The following is an 18081-nucleotide window of genomic DNA, read 5'->3' as shown; positions in this document are numbered from 1 at the left end:
GTAGCGAAAATCTTTAAATTACTATCCCCCTCACCATCAACTTAACCCTTAGTGTGCCAAGATATCCACCATGAATTTGCTAGTAGCTCACCGCACCTGCCCCGATTTTAAGGAATTTTGTACCTTAAATAATGCTCCTAGCATACTATAATACATATATCTTATTCGCTAGGTAAGGAAATAATGTTTATTTATTTGTAGCTTGTGGTTTCGTCACTTGCAAATATGTTTATGAAACTGAACTGATAGTTAAAGAGACCTGTGTTTTGATGGGGGGTCACTGAGATACCACACACATATTATAGCCGCATTCTTTATTAATACAGGCCATGCTGTAGAAACTGAATCGGACTTCTTGCACTGGTTTTAGTAACTAAACAGTAAGAAAACAGGTCTCTTTAACTGACAACAGTTTCTACAGCATGGACTCTATTAATATAGAATGCGGCGATAATATGTGTGTGGTATCTCAGTGACCCACCATCAAAAAACAGTTTTGTTTTATTATTCATATGTTTTTTTTGTATTCTAACAAAATCTATAAACATAACCTTATAATGAATCATAATATGTGCGTAGTATCTCAGTGACCCGCCACGGACACACAGGTTTTGTTTTGCATCTAGACATGTCGAAGGTTAATTAATGCACAATAAGATTAGGGGTGCTAATGTAGTTCTACTAGCTCTGTGCATTTAACATAAAAAAATATACTCTGTGTGCACTATTAATAAACATGTTTTACATTTTACACAATGATAAACAATGCAGAATAAATGGTTGTTTATCAGTGGTGTAAAAATTAAAAAATATATATTAGTAAAGGGGTATAAATTTGAATGTTTTAAAATATGTTTAAATTTGGTCAGGTTTTGGATGGACGACGGCAGCAAAACCCAGGGATTGTACCCTCCGCCATCTCTACATTCTCTATTGAGGATTTACCTCATTCCCGAAATCAAAGAAGAGTACAAACACTACCTGGTGCTCTATGTCCTAGTTGACTATGTTACAACCTTCGATGACAGCAGGTATTATAATATTTCATTTAAAATAGCTTTACACACTTTGTTTGCAATTTGTGGCATCGCTAGCGTAGATTAATCATGTTATATTTTTGTTTTTCTTTTAGACATGAGAATATAATAAGAAGACTGATGCAATTTCCTACCATGTTTGGGTTCAGCAACACGGGACTAAAGATCACTGAAGCTTTCTGGCACTTGGACCACAGAGGGTTTGATGTTAGTATTATATTAAAAAATCATTCATAGTTACTTATATATCGCCTCCACACCTTTCAGCCACCCTGTTCAGGCCTGGCCTCCCAACACACCGTCCTGCATCCTACCATCCTGCATCCTGCTGTTCCATCCTGCCCAGTGTAGCCGTACCAGTTTAATGACCTTTGGTATTGACTGCCCTTCAAACCTTCAGATCTCAGACTGTCGTAGCATTTGTTGAGCTGGTCAATTGTTCTTGCTACCTTGAATCCAGACCATTTTTAATTGTTATGTCCCAAACTAATGTGTTTTTATGATTTCAGTTTGCCCTGGTCCAATTGCAAAGCTTGCTAGCCGGAGGCAGTCTCAAACAGTGGCAGCACAACGTGGTACTTTCGTCACTTTTGGCCCAGAAAAAGACACAATCCGCACTGCAATATTTGCATGTTCGTAACCCCTATGCGACCATCCTGGCAGAGGGAGGCCAGAACAGAGAAGCTGTGGTTTTCGACGACTGGCAAGTTTGCTGCAACCTTTATCTCTCCAGGGGACTGGTACTGGAAGCCTTTAATCTGATAAAGGAATCCTTGACCGAGTTTGATTCTTCCGATGAAAAGGCACAACGTTTGCTGGTGTTTTTGGAAGGTATTGCAATATTAATTATTTGAATTTTGTTTTGAAGACTTTTATATCAAATGTACATTTGTTGCTTGAGTTTTATTTATTTGCTACCAGTTTCGACACATCACATTAAATGATTAGCAAAACTCGGAATAGTTATTATTTCGTAAACAGAATTCATGTTCCCCAATTCTAGCTTTAAATTTTTTGGTAGTCAGGCCTACATACTATTCTAAAGTGTATATCCCATTTTTTCGAATTTATTAGAAACATCCTTTTTATTAATAAATTTATTTTTTATTATGGAATTAGTGTAGAAAGCTGGAGAAATATGATCTGATAATATGTGGGATATTTTTAAAGATAAGTCACCTGTATAAAGAAGTTTTTTAAAATTTGACGTATTAGGTTGTTACTAGATTGGCTGTTATTATTTCCACCATAAACGCACTTTTTAGTATAAATTATAATAAATTTAGTTTCTTATTGACTTTGTTTGTTATTTGTTCATTATTTCACATTTATATTTATTAATGCATTAGATCACCATTGGGCCAATTTGTCCAAATAGTATAAAATAAAGTCGCTATCCGCATCTGTCTGTTTGTGCGCTTAGTTCTTCTAAACGGATTTTGATAGGCTTTTCACTATCATTTAGAGAATTTCTTCCACAAGGTTTATATATATAATACATGCACGTTATATTAATAGAAAGTAGAAAAAAGTCTATGTTTATCTTGGAATTCAGAACCTCAAAACTTTACAAATCATTAGTAACCAGAGCAACGCTAGGTACACGTCAGCTAGTGAAGAATAATTTTCAATTTACAAAAAAAATTAAATCGTTAACAAAACAGTATGTAATTTATTATGTATTATTTTAAGGTTGTCAGAAAATGGGACTTTTATCCAAAGCATTGCTTTTGCCATTTTCCCAAGATGAGGAAGAAATACTGACCAATTTCTTGAAGGCTTTTGGGGATTCTGAATCTAACAATCTGCTGGTTATGTACTATCTCCAAAGATCAAGGTAAGTTATCCTGAAGTCTTAGTATATTTGCATCTCGTTCCAGAGTATACACCATGCTTATACGTAAGATTGATTATGTATAACTATGCATATATAATTGCAGATACATCGAGGCACAGCAGGTGAACGAGGACCTGAAGCATCTGTCGTGTAAGGGCCAGCTGCCCTACGACTTGACCAGTGACTTCTCCATGAAGAAGGACCATGTGCCCAAAACTAAGACTAGGAACGACCTGGTGGACTTATACTGCAAAACCTTACCTAAGATTACCAGGTTCCTGTCGACCCTCACAGGGGGAAACGCCTTGGGAAAAAAAAGTTAGTATTATGTTTTCTGCTTTATCTCATAAATAAATTAAGTGACCTTCTAAAACTGGGTTTAAAAGTTAGGTGCTTGGCGCTTGATCCTTTTTGCCTTTCCATTGTGGATATGTTATAAAACCTCATTATTCCAGTGCTGATGCCAACACCGATGACTGTAAGCCTGCAGGCCGTCGTTCCCAAACCTGCCGAGTACAAGTCCTCCGTCATCCAGGCGACCATCAACAAGGCCAACGAGACGTGGATGGACAGACCCACCGTGGTGAGGGGGCTGAAGCGTGCGTTGCAGGTGGAGGAGACGCCCTTCATATGCACGCCCAAGATGGCACGCCACGCTTCCAGGTGAGATGATACTAAATAAGGTTGAACACATGGCAACTGCAGGAAACTGGCGTTCCGTGTGATAAATTCCCCTATCTTAATAAAAAGGATTGCAATATTTGGAACACAGATGTCAGATGGGAATGCTATCCTTGTTCTACCGGTATTTGAATGGAAGATAATAATAATGATTTATTGTCTTCTTTTCTTATTAACACATAGATATAATGATATCCTCACTGGGATCTCCCGTGCTGAGGATGTCATTTACATATTATAATTTAATTATAAGAAATTAATATTACAACAAAGTATAATGTAGTATATATATATTTTTTAAGTAATTTTAAAATAAGTAAGGTACTGTTTTTTGGTATAGTTCAGTTGATTCTGTTTTAGTCTGTGTTTGATTTCAGTAAATTTTCTATTTCAGATCTTCCTATGTTAAGTATCCAGCTTTTTATTTCAGATTTAAATGTTAAAGTGTTGAGGTTTTTGAGTGTGAGTGGTATTTTGTTGTAGAGTTTAATACTGTGATATAAGAAGCTTTTTTGCCCAAAAGTTGTATTAGTAATTATTTGTTGGATAAGTTTTTGATCATGAGATCTAGTGTTTCTATTGTACGTGTTTGTTGTTATTTCTTGTGTTTTGTGTTTATGAATGTAAATGAGTATAGTTTTAGAATATAGTTGTTTAATAGACATGATGTTAAGATTGGTGAAGATGTTAAGATGCTGAGGAACTAGTGTCATTGATCCCTTCCGCAGTCAGGAAACATGCCAAACGAGCGCCCAACATTTGTACACTCCTTAACATTTGTCACACGAGAATGGGTCGCTTCTACACCTCCGTTTCCCTCTCCGGCAATATGGGTCTCTTCAAGACCCAAGTTCACTCCTTACTTTCCTCAAAAAGACCCTCCACACGGCATCCCCATAAATGCCATAATCCCTGAGGTCCTCCTTTATAAGTAAATAAAATGCTGGTTCTAGTTTCACGATCAATCATCAAACATACTGGTGATCATCATTCTCCCATTATACACATTTTATTTTTACTAAAGTTTTTATTTCAGCAAGACTAGGTAAATAGTGACCATGACCTAATCTGCCAAATTATATGAGTTTTTCTGAATGTTTTCCTAGACTTTGTCGAATCGAGAAGATGAACACCACCCCCCCTGACGACAGTTTCAAGGGAACCCCCGCAAAGCGACCTCGTCTCGACTCCTCGGAAGATCCCCAGCTCGACCAGGAGACCCTCGCCCAAGATCCCCGGCTCAAGGAAGAAGTGGAAGCCCTGCTCCACACTCCCATTGTGGAGAGGAAGCCCTACTGGAGGTGTGGAAGTCGGGTAAGTGGGAGGTCTTCCATAGATAGGACTTCCGTGAGGGAAGCTACTCCCCAGAGCATTCTCAAGGTAAGCTATAATCACTTCAGTTCACTTTCACTAACCCATTGTAACCCCTGATAAAGAGAAGAGATTCTCAACCCGAGGGATTAAGGGCTTTGTAAATACAATGTACAATATGTAGGTACAGTGAAACTTAGGGCCCGTTCCCACTTCCGTTTTCAAATCGGAGGCGGGTCCCGTTTTAAAAACGGATGGCCAATGGCCCTGTTCACACTTCCGTTTTAAAAACGGACCATACTCTACGAAAAAAAATAATTGTCGATTTAACAAAAATTTGTTATTTGCTCATTCTTCAGTAATGGTGCGCAATGGACGACGATGAAGCTCTTGTTGTCATGTGGTACTTTTTTTTTTTTGGTTTTAGGCATTTCACCCTGAAAAGAGTGCTTTGTGCATGTGGTACTTATTAAAAAGAAGGAAAAAAGTGAAAAGAAAATTTTGGGTACACCCAATCATAGCCGAATGATTTTCTGTAGGAATTTTCCAAGTGTTAATTGGTGAGTTGAGAAGTGATGAACTAAAGTTCTTTAATTATTTTAGAATAATAATGATTGGATTATTTATATAGCGCCGTTTTCACCATGAGAAAATCACCTCAAGGGCGCTTAATGGCTTAAGAGAATGTCTATCACTTCCATTAACCATCTACTGGAATGAGTTTCAGAGAGCTTAACATATGAAAATACAAAATTGAGAGAGTGCATTTGTCCTGAAGAAACGCTATCGATATTTTAAAGTAAAGGTGCCTGTAAACGATCAAATTTGTCTGTCAAATTTAACGTTTGCTCGTCACGTGTTTGATGAGCAAGGCCTGGCAAGGCCGCAAACGTTCAAATGAAGTTTGTCAAATATTAGTTCATTTATTTACAGCTTTCGCCGGGAATTGTCTTTTGACGTTTATTGTATCCGGTCTGAAGTGGGGTGAATAGCGAAATATTTTGTGTTATTAAAAATGACGGATGCGGACAAAGCATTTCTTGCGTTGACATTAGCTCTGTGTCTTAAAAAGAAAAAAAAGAAGGTGTTGGTCTAGAGAATGGCTAAAATTAAGAGCTAAATATACCAATATATATTTTTTTCACGTCTTCTTCCGTAATATTGGCGCGAAATACTTTTAATAAATCCGTTATTGTTTTTATTCCTATGTTTCTTTTATTCTTGTCCATATAGTCCCTGCATTTTACTTTCCACAGTTGCGGCAGATCGCGATATATGGATATAAAATGTAATAAAAAGTCTCTTTCACTTATAACATTCGATGACGCAGCACTCTCCATAGTGATGGCAACACGAAACTGACGTTTGTTTGATAAACACCCCCGCAAACGTTTAAACATGTTGTCAAATATCGTTCAAACTTTCCGTCAATCAGAATTTCTGACAAACACGTCAAACACGTAGTTTGTTTGACAAGCACATCAAACAAGGCCGCAGACGTTCAAATAATTTGACAAACACGTAAATTTGACAAACAAATTTGATCGTTTACAGGCACCTTAAGAAAACAATAACAACTCAAATATTTTTTATTATGTGTTTATTAAACTAATACGCTCTTCCGTGCATCTCATTAAAGCTTTAAAATTTAAAAAAAGTAAACTTTAAAAAATTAAAATATAAATTTTGAAATACAAAAGTTGTGTACACCAAGTGTTTTGTTTTTATTTAGTTAAAGATAAAATATTACTATACTCTTTCTTCGACCAGTGGTATTAAATTTTCTGGATTTATTTCCTTATCCATTATTGTAGTTTTGATTTATTTACTTAACAAAATAACCAAATACAAGCACGCAGCGTGCCTGCTTCCTTGCGACTGGGAGCGGGCGGGGAGGGGTCGGAGTGTGGCGGGGACTCTGCCGGAACGACTAGACGACAAGTGTGAACAGCTCCATACAACACTATGAGCGAGCGTATTTCGACACGATTTGAAAACGGACGCGCTGCGCTGGCGACCCATCCGACAAAAAATGTCGGATCCGTTTTCAAATCGTGTCGGACAAGTGTGAACAGCTCCATACATCCACTACAGCCACTAGGGCATCCGTTTTTAAAACGGGACCCGCCTCCGTTTTTAAAACGGAAGTGGGAATGGGCCCTTAGGGCCTCGACAAAATAATATGTTGCCAAATATTTCCACTTGACATTCAATTTCATATAGACTTGCTGATTTTGAACATGTATCAAAATTAAATAAGAATAAGTTTTCGAAATCAGGACTCTTTCAGATTTTAGTATTACAAATTGACTTGCAATTTAAATCGAATGCAAATAAAAATTTTCAAATTTAGTACGCAAACATACATTGGTTAAGTTCCTTACCGATTGTTTTTATCATGTAAACTAATTACTACTTTACATAAAACTAAAAAACATATTTAATTTGACAAAGGTATTACAAAAGTTATTGTCAATTCACTATTTTTATTTGCATAAAAATATTAAATCAAGTAATTTTTTTCAAATGCTAATGTTATTTCACAGGATTATTATTTTATTTTTTTCATTTTAGGATGTGTATAGTAAACTTTTAAATGAAAATTCAAAGCATGGTGTTCTCTCTTTCTAACACTTTAAATGATATATCTCACCTTAATAAAAAATGAGATAGCATGACTTTTATTTGTCCTGCCGAATTTAATACCAGTCTGGGAGAAATATTTCCTAAAAAGACTAAGGGTGCTTGACTTCTGGGAGAAATATCTCCCAAAATTGCTCTAGGGGTTAACCGGTTCAGTGCCAACCACTTCCATGGCTGACTAAGTTGACTAAACTACTAACTACCTCGTTAACTAACTGCATACACATAATACAATGTCTATGACAATTTCTTGCCTTGACTAAACTTATTATTGTCTTCAAAATCCATTCGCCATCTTTTATACGGCAGACAGAGTATTGCACTCACCGCAGATTTTAGAAATGAATTATTGATTATTTTATCATTAAGAATTAATTTGTTTATCGGCTCTGTGACTAAAGTCCATTATAAAGGGAAACCAGATCAACAGAAAAATGTTTTCAGGTGAGGAAATTACTGGAAAGCGCTGCCAGCGGACTAGACGAGAGACAGTTTGCAGAGACTGATGATGAACTGGAAACGGCCAGTCAACACACACAGTCGGACAATCTATCCAGGTTTGACATTTAAATTCATTTATTTTTCCTTTAATGGCCCTCAAAAGAAGCAAATCAGTTGGTCCAGTGATTGTAGGTCTGGGGAAATTTTCCCTAGATCTAGGGAAGACCTCCCCAGCTGGACTCTCTTGACCCATCGTCTTGCACCATTGTGGGAGGGATGGATTCATACGTCCATCACTCCTGGACACACTGCCCCCTAGATTTCTACCCACCCCCACACCCTTTTCCTTCACAGAACTTCCTCTCCTTCCTTTCCTTAAAAAGACTCCCCACACACATCCCCAAAGATGACGAGGAAATTATTTTCTTCAGGGCCTCCTTTTAGAGCTAATGTAAAATTTAAAAAAAAAATACTAGAATAATTAGTCATTCTTAACAATTGGGCAATATCGAGTGATATGTTTACTTCATTTGTCCTTTTGAAACACATATCTATTCTATTTAACAGGTCTATACGGTTCAACATTCCGTCTGCTGGCAACACACCTTCCCCTTCGATGAGCCCGTCAGACTTCAATGAAGATTATGATTATCCGTCCATTCGGCTCAGGGTAAGTAAAACAATAATATTCCCATAATACCATTTATTTATTTGCTGACTCACTCAGTCCTTTGGTTTTCACCTGACACCTGCTAGCCAAGTGCTCCATCAATACACAAGCAAAATTTTCCGACTGATATCAACTGTAGTAGGAGGAATTCAAATATTGTAAATGGGTCCCTCAACATTGCCAAACTACTGGCATACAAATATTGTAAATGGGTCCCTCAACACTGCCAAACACTGGCATACAAATATTGTAAATGGGTCCCTCAACATTGCCAAACTACTGGCATACAAATATTGTAAATGGGTCTCTCAACACTGCCAAACAACTGGCATGCAAATATTGTAAATGGGTCCCTCAACACTGCCAAACAACAGGCATACAAACGTTTTGACATAAAACGGTATATTTGTTTTGCAGAGTAGAGCCAGTGGATTTGGATTAACAGTGTCTCCTCGCAAGGGAATTCACAACAACAGCGCCCGAGAAAGTCGGGAGGCTTCGATTTCTCCATCTGCAGTTGTTTCTACGCCTGTCAAGAAAACACCACCTAGAGGAAGGTTTGTATCTATTAACACAATAATTTTTCTCTTAGTGTTTAAATTGTTCAAATTCGCAATAAAGCGAAAAAAATAATGCATTCTCACAATATCTGATACCTAGTGATAAAATTACATCAAACAGACGAGTTGATACTTTGAAGTTACAGCAATTTGGGAGGCGAGTATGGGTATTACCTCCCCGGGAAACATTTATTGGATAACCAAAACCCCTGCCATAGGTCACCCCAAGTAGGTTTGTCTAGGTCTTGGCTGAGGATGCGTTTGCCCATCTACTGCGTAGTGGGGCTAATCGGAAGAGACTGGTTGAGGGAGATCTTTTGACCTCGCCTGACTTTCTCGACCCATCGCCTTGCATCGTAGTGGGAAACCCTCCAAACAGCATCCCCAAAGATGACATAGGCCCTGAGGGAATTTTTTTCCTATAACTTTAGAATGTGATTTTCATTTAGCCATAATGATAATGATCATGTAATTTGACCCTTTTTCAGAAATCTGCTGTCAGCACGAAGTTCAGCTCATAGTAGCTTTAGCCATCAAGTCTCAGATGATTTATGTTACACCGAAAATGTTCCCATTTGCCAAAAAGTGCTTGCCGATTATATAGATGCCGCCAGCGATCCTACACCAACGGATGTCAAAACAGACGAAGAAGAAGACAGCACAATTAATGCGGAAACTCCTCGGGACACTGACACTGACTCGGAATCAACAATTAACCATCCAAATACTGAGAAGAGTTATGATGTGAGACCAGATGTTGTTAGTAGGAATGATGGAGATGGGTCAAAGGTAGGATCAGAACCTACGCCGTATATGTCTTCATCCCCAATTATTCAGAACAAGGGACCACGGGCTAGAAGGAGTCTAAGGAACACTCCAGAAAGTAGTGTCAGCAAATTAGTTCAGTCACCTGACACCAGGCGCAGTCTAAGGTCAGTACTTTTTATTTTCTCTCATAGTATAAATAATATTAATTTCATTTAACAATTTTATTTCAATTAATAATTCAGCATACCTGACGTTCAGATTGTAAGATAGGTATATTTAAGATTCACCGTGGTGAAATATCACTATTCAGATTTTAAAAGTTTCTTGAAATTGATGTTTAGTGACAAGATCTGAACAGTCAGGTTGAACTTTCCTATATCCCTTCCTTTTCCCTCTCTCATTTATTTAACCTTGCAACATTTCTCAATATTATGGTTCCATAATCGCGCTGCCTCTTGTGCGGTCTTAATATATTAAAATTTTATATTTTGTGTTTTGCATTTTCAGAAGCAGAACTCGCACTCCGGAACCCGTCAGTCAGGAATCTATCAGTAAACCTAGGAAATCCCCAGCTAAACATACTCCCATACAAAGTAGAGCCAAGATGTCTCTGGCCAGAATGGTTGTGGAGGCAAATGCTTACTCCAAAAGTTCAAGCTTTCTGGAGTCTTCTGTCCCTAAAGAAGAATTCACCGGTCATTCTGTTAGCATCAGAGAAGTTACCCAAACACAAGAATCTACTCAAAGCTCGGTTACCAATATTTCAATGTCTAATAATAGTTGGCTAACAGAGCCAGAAGCATTCAAGGATGTGTCAAACTCTCGTATTATTCCAGAAGAACAATCCTCAAAGGAACGGAGCTCTAGTGTATTCAAAGAATCTTTCTCATCTACCAAAACCATTGTATCAAGTGCACTAAGTTCTCCTTTCAACCTTCAAGATCATAATTCAAGTAGATTTTTAAATACAAGTAGATTGCTATACTCGCAAAATGAAAGTCTATTAGCTAGTGATGTGTCAGATGCAGAATCAGAAGTCTCGGATGTGGAGCCAATTATTATTAGTTCAAAACGGGCATTTCACAGCGCTGAGAAGACTCTTGGTTCTGACCATTCAGCAACTGCATCGAAATCAGTGCATGAAACAATTTCAGAAATTGCTGATGTATCTGTAAAAAGTTCTGCTGAACCTTTGGCACCGTTAGAAACACAAGATGAAACATGTGACGAGGAAATAAAACTGGATTCAATAAGTTCCACAGTCACAACACATAAAGATGTTTCAGTTATTGTGAAAATAAACATTGAGGTGGATCCGTTGACCTCTGCTGAGGATTCTGTTGAAAATCCGTCAACTCCAAAGGAAATTCACCCTGCTGCCACAGAAGTATATAATGATGATTCAAATTCAAACGGTTTAGTCATTGATACCGAATGTGAAAGAAATGAATCGGAAAAAGACAAGATGGAAGTGGAGTCCATCGGTGAAGAAGGATCCCTTCTGCATTCTGATATAAGCGATGCTGAAGAAAATAAGTTAGAAAGTGACAATGAAAAAGACATTGATTTAAATGAACCTACCACCCAACACAGTTGGCAAACAATCAGCCAAGACTCAAAAGAAGCAAAATCCAGCCAATGCAGTTCACAAGTTTCCGGAGAGAAAACTGAAGAGGAAAAAGATAGCGATGATTCTAATGGTTCCTCTGATCATACTGTTGCTATTTCAGATCATGAAAATGAACATGACTGGGAATCTGAAAGCGACGATGAAGTAGTAAAGAGAGCCGCCGATACAGCCTCCGAAAGCAATGAGGAAGATGATGAGCCCAATGAAGAGTCTGAGGTGGATAGTGATGTGGAGAACCATGAGGGCAACACATCGGATAGTTCAGCTTCAAATGATGACCTATACATTGAGGAGAGTTCAGGAGATGCAGCTAACAAAGCATATGTGGTAAATAACTGTTTATTCTGATAATAATGTGATATTCTATTTCTATCTGTATATTTTATATTCTGTTTGATTTTAGGATGATGCTTGTTCAGAAGTCATCACCATTGCATCTAGTGATGATGAACAATCCAAACCCGAGTTGAAAGGTGAAAATGATCTTGATAATGAAGCGGAAGAAGTCATGGAAGCTGAGAATGACCTACCTACTGATGTTGAAATGGAAGAACCAATTCAAATCATTGTTGAAGTTAATGTGGTAACTGATTTATTAGCTGATGAAGGTAAAAAAGAGCTAAAGACAAGTGTTCAAGAAATAGAAATGATTGAAACTCCATCAACAGTTTTAGAAAATATACCTCCAGAAAGCTTGCCTGCTCATTCAGAAGTTGAGAAACCTGTATCAATGAATGAATCAGTTGCTGAAGAATCTATCCCTGCCGTTTTAGAAGTTGAGACATCTGCATCCAACAATGAGTCAATTGATGAAATAAAAACCTTATCTACTCATTCGGTAGCTGAGACATCTGCATCTAACAATGATTCAACTGTTAAAATTAAAACCTTATCTACTTGTCCGGTATTTGAAACATCTGCATCCAACAATGATTCAATTGATAAAATAATAATCTTATCTACTGGTCCGGTAATTGAGACATCTGCATCTAACAATGATTCAACTGTTAAAATTAAAACCTTATCTACTTGTCCGGTAATTGAGACATCTGCGTCCAACAATGAGTCAATTTGTGAAATAAAAATCATGTCTACTGAATCAAATGTTGGGGAATCTGTATCAAAAAATGAGTCAGTTGATATAAAAGAAACCATATCTACTCAATCGGTAGTTGAGAAATCTGTATCAGTTGGTGAAACAAAAACCATGCCTACTCAATCGGAGAAATCTGCATCCACAAATGAAACAGGTGGTAAAAAGGAAACCATTCCTACTCTCCCCAAAGTTAAAAAATCTGCACCTAAAGTTGAATCACTTGATAAAAAAGAAATTTTAGCAGCTGAGAAATCTACATCCACGAATGAAACAGTTGGTGAAAAACTATCCATTCCTACTCATTCAAAAGGTAAAATATCCACATCAAAGAGTGAATCAGCAGGTGAAACAAAAACCATACCTACTGAATCAGAAGTTGGGAAATCAGCATCCAAGAATCAATCACTAATTGAAAAATCCTCACTCACTCATTTTGAAGATGAGAAATCTGCATCCCAGAATGAAACTGTATGTGAAAAAGAAATCTTGCCTAGTCATTCAGAAGTGGAATCTGACTTATTAGAAACCAAAATTCCAGCTGTTGAAGTGATCAAAGTCAACAAAACGATGACACAGGAAGAATTCAACAATATGTCATTGATGACCGAAGACGGCTCCTTATTAGAAGACAATTCAGTTTCATTGAAATATTCTGAAGATGAAAGTGAGGGAGAACAAACTATTGTCTCTAAACATATAAACAATAATGCAGATGCAATTATAATAGATACTGAATCAGTCGCTGAACATGTTGAAAGTGCTGCTGTAAATAATGATAACACTAATAATAATTTAGAACATAAAACAAATGTAGAAATGGTTATAGAAGATGCTATTCAACATTCCACACCTGTGAAAGATGACAAAGATAAAACTATTGATTTGGAAGAAACAATTGTGGAAGAAAAAATGCTTGTGGACCCAATTATTTCTGAACAAAAAACATTGAGCACACCTCAAAGAAAACAACCAAAAAGAAGATCTTCAGTTTCTTCACGACAGAGTATTGATAAGCTCTCGGAATCAGCTGAAGATTTGGACACAAGTATTGCTATGTCCACAAGGAGCGCATCTAAGAGGAAATCATCCAAAAAGAATCCAGATGATGATGCCTTGAGTGTAGTGTCCAATGCCAGTTCTAGAAGATCATTGACTCTCAGAAGTGACTCTAAACTGGACACTTCTTTCTGTTCCGATCTCCCTGCTGACGGGGGAGAGCAATCCGCTCCTTCTCTGCGCAAGTCTCGCCGTTCTATCCTCGCTTTCGCCAACACTAACCTGTCCATCATTCCGGAAATATCTCATATAGAGAGTGAGAAGTCACATCTTGACAAGACAGATTCCTCCAGAGCAAAGGACTTGACTGCTGCACAATCGAGTATCTTGGAATACTCGGCTAGCAGAAGGTAAACATAACCCATATGCAGCCCAAACAAATTCACTCACTGAACAAGCTATTTCACTTTTTTTTAACTCGTCACAAATAACTTTATTTGTTTTTTAACTTTTCAATTGAAATAATCTTTATAGCTTTCCGCTTACCCTTGAGAGCTTTGTCTATTTTACAAACTCATTAGTGATATCTAAAGCGGGTCTCCTGCGACCGTTTCCACAAACAATATCTCAAACATTAGTGCAGACATTATTTGTTTTCATCCACTTTCCGTCTCTTCCCTTTCTTCAAACATTGGGGCGTGGCGTGGCAACACACATTTTATTTAGTGGTCTGCGGTGAAGAAGTATCTCCACACCGCACACTTGATGTTTGACGTCTATGTAAATAATTACGTAGAAGTAAAAAATTGTCAAGATGAGTTCTGAGAAGAGATGCTTACAGTTTTAGCGATAAGATTGTTGATGCTACATCAGGGAGAAAACACAATTTTTAGATTGACCGCACATACTATCTCGAAATTTTAATTGGTTTGAGGAATTAAGATTTTTTTTTTATTGAATATACAAACACATTACAATAATTTACAAATGTAGATATTTCGAGGCTGATTGCGAAAAAATTAGAAATTTTTAACAAAAACTTGCCCAACTCAATTGAGGAATTAAGAATAGAATATCAATTTGGATTGGGCAATTTCTTCTGTGTATCTGGAACCGATTTCGAAGAACTAGTTTTAATTATACGACATGTGCAAAAAAATATTTCAAATGCGTATTAAATGCGTATTGGCAATACATTACTATTTATGGCTGGCTACTTGCGATTCGTACACGAACTACATGTACCATTTAAGAATTTAAAAAATGCAGTTAATTTAAAGGACTTAATCACATAAAGGCAAGTTCATGATAGAAACAATCATCCATTACGACATTATTTATTTACAATTTAAGCTCGATCAGTGCACACACTTGAGTAATTTATGCTCCGAGACTTATCGCACCGCGCGGTGGTTGTCAAAAAATGAAATAATCCCCTCTTCTGCCTTCCCCGTTTCGACCACGGAAAACAAAAAGATTGCTTTTGCGAACAAAGATATGGAAAGGAGCATTTTGAATGTTTAAGCCAATGTTTGTCGTGATGTTTGAGGTAATGTTTGTGGAAACGGTTGCAAGAGAAGCCACTTAAAGCGCACACTTGATAAATATTTGAATCTTCAAGTGTACTCCAACTTAATGAGTAAAACCTTAAATTGTAATATTTTTAATTATTGAAGACAATACAAGCGATTCTTAAACGAAAATATGAAACAGAAAAGATACGGTCACATCTATAGGACATTAACCCAGGACCCTCGCCTTGCCGGGGCGATGTGGCCTAGATGCAACCGTATCTTTTTCTGATTTTACTGTTTCAAATTCTCATTTGAGAATCGATAATATTGTCTTCAATAATTATAAATAAAATCATTTGTCACATCTCTTTAAAAAAGATGCTAAATAAAAGTTAAAATAAATTTATAAGCTTAAGTTTTGCGCCATCAATATGGAGAGAGTCCAGATACCCTAAGATGAATTTGAAATTGTGTACGATTGTGGCGCGGCAGCGGTTGCTCAGAATCACGTATATATATATATTCGCATGGCAGCCAAAGAGTTAATAACTAACATAGAATCTGTATAATAATTTATAGGCTTGATCGAATGAAAGTTAAAGAACCAGTTAATTTTACTATAAATATTTTGTTATTTAGACTGACACGACATCAAAGATCAATGATGGAGAGGTCTATGGATAGTCCGAGAACCCCTGGCAGACAGCCGACGAGAGCCCAGCAGCGCCGCAGCAGTGTCCAGAGCAGCGAGGGAACCATACACGAGGAAGACACGGAATCAGAAGCCTCGGAGTTGGCTGAACCGAGTGTTCAGAGTCATCGCAAAAACCTCACGGGGAAAACTATCGACCCTATCCAATTATTGGACAAAAAAGACTTCCAAGGTAAGAAATATTCTTTACAATTGAAATGTTAACCTCATTGGAATATGCATACAAATATTATTAACTCTTGACTCACGTGTAAAACTAATTATTTTCGTGGCGTACTTCTGTCTTTAATCTTTATAACTGATGTATTTTTTCTGGTGTTCTTGAGTAATTATTAAGCACACTCTTTTTTCCAACTTACAAACTTACATTTTCAATCCTTTGTGCTGTCCACCAATTTTCAGATATGTAAAACTGTAACTTTGCATTTATCATTTTATTTACAGGAAAAATAATTGTGCCTATGTCAGTCAGTTTGTATAAATAAAATGTTATATACACAAAGTTACATTGCTACATCACAGACTTACTAGTTTCTTATTTGTATTTGTTATTAACCTCTTGTTTGCCATTGTATCAAATAATCATTTCTCTGAATATAACTAGCTTTTCTGGGGAAACTATTTTTGGTTAATTATATACTATTTTTTATAAATATATAAACACGTCATCTGCTAAGACAGTACAATTTAAAAAAACATTGTTTTGCAGAAAACAAGTAAGTTATTACGAAAATCAGTTGGCGAAAATTTTAAATTTTAAAATTTCATCATATTTAAGCTATGATCAGTGCCGTTTTGAATTATTAACATTTGAATAGTTCCCATTGTGTTGGTTATAAATGCAATTTAAGGCTGCGTAGACACATGACGAAAAAAGCATGAATTCATGGTTTGGTTTGCGCTTTTTTTGTTGTGTTTATACACAGCATAACATTTGATTAAATTGTACTCAGCCGTAAAACATAACGGTAACGCTATTATTGTTGATGGTTGATCAAAAACTGAAAGGGGCCGGGAATCTGCGCTTGACTTCAATTGACTTGAAATTCAAAATCATGCTTAATTATAAATCAAGTGTGACGAGGTGTGAAACACCCAACACTATTGTACTTAATAATATTTATTTTGACCATTAATTCAATAATGTATTGATATATTTTATTCCTTACTGTGCTGCTTCCTAATTAGCCTCGATAATAATAAGGCCCTTCTTTCACGGGGATACAAGTATGCGATACTCGTCGATTCAAGTATCTTGGTGACTACCGCCATACATATACACTGAGGTTCATACACAAGCACACGTTACCGGCATTTTGTAAACTCCTCGGCGATGCTAGTCTCCTGCGACCAGCCAGGTGAGGTTGTTCCCACTCATGTCGTCGTGACTTTAAACATGCGTCACTTGTGTTAAACATTTTGAAAAAATAATACAAAATATATACCGGGTTAAACAAGGTTAGGCCAAAAAAGTTAGGTTAACGAGTTTTATTTTGCCTTAACCGGTCAGCAACGTAAGCAGATATACACGATAAAATAACGATAGCAGTCAAGTACAATAAGCGTGTTTACACGTCAACGCGTGTGTTTCCACAAAAATCGTCATAACTCCGTTATTCTTCTAGTGACATCCCTAAAACAAAAAGTAGAATATTCGTATTGAATGAAGCTTCACATCTCTATTCAAAGTTATCCATAGAAACCCGTAAAAAGACCTACTCAGTGGAAGCAAATTTTACCCGCCAAATCGTAAAACGACGCCAAGAAAGCCGTTTGACGTGCCGACCCGCCTCGCAAGTTTAATTGTTTTTTTTTAAATATATTTTGTATGAAATGGTCAAAAAGTGAAGTGACAGAATTGTTTATTGTACATTTGTACGATGAAATAAGTGTTTTTTTTTTACATTATCCGTGATTTTAGTATCGTTTTTACATAAAACATTACAGGTGAGTCATTTTTACAATTTTTTCATGTTTCCATTCTAAATTTAAATATTTACAAATGTTAATATTTATTTATGATACAACAATTTGAAAGCCTATTTTGTAACCTTTCTAAAACAGTTTTTACTATTCGGCTCCGTTCAGTAATGTTTCATTTATAGAGCTTTGATTGTGAGGCGGTAATAACACAACGTTTTCGTGAAATTGACATTTCGATAAAGACATCTTAGCTTCAAGTTCG

General features: G+C 36.7%; 1 protein-coding gene across 2 annotated transcripts in view; it reads left to right on the top strand.

Moving 5' to 3' along the window:
• The window catches only part of LOC149422430 (uncharacterized), a 51812-nt gene that overhangs the window by 20907 nt on the left and 12824 nt on the right, over positions 1–18081 (top strand). For both annotated transcript variants that reach the window (XM_089633288.1, XM_089633287.1), the window contains exons 13-26: positions 870–1031; positions 1133–1244; positions 1547–1868; positions 2730–2874; positions 2978–3192; positions 3330–3537; positions 4662–4935; positions 7954–8066; positions 8518–8620; positions 9038–9177; positions 9669–10112; positions 10456–11905; positions 11982–14080; positions 15824–16068. In XM_089633288.1, the coding sequence (XP_089489414.1) occupies positions 870–1031; positions 1133–1244; positions 1547–1868; positions 2730–2874; positions 2978–3192; positions 3330–3537; positions 4662–4935; positions 7954–8066; positions 8518–8620; positions 9038–9177; positions 9669–10112; positions 10456–11905; positions 11982–14080; positions 15824–16068 (6032 nt within the window). The remainder of the gene's footprint in view (positions 1–869; positions 1032–1132; positions 1245–1546; positions 1869–2729; positions 2875–2977; positions 3193–3329; positions 3538–4661; positions 4936–7953; positions 8067–8517; positions 8621–9037; positions 9178–9668; positions 10113–10455; positions 11906–11981; positions 14081–15823; positions 16069–18081) is intronic.

This window comes from Hesperophylax consimilis, chromosome 7, assembly GCF_061612785.1.
Source record: "Hesperophylax consimilis isolate HC1 chromosome 7, BYU_Hcon_1.0, whole genome shotgun sequence".
NCBI lineage: Eukaryota > Metazoa > Arthropoda > Insecta > Trichoptera > Limnephilidae > Hesperophylax > Hesperophylax consimilis.
The sequence above is the reverse complement of the archived record's forward strand: the minus strand, read 5'-3'. Positions and strand labels throughout refer to the sequence as shown.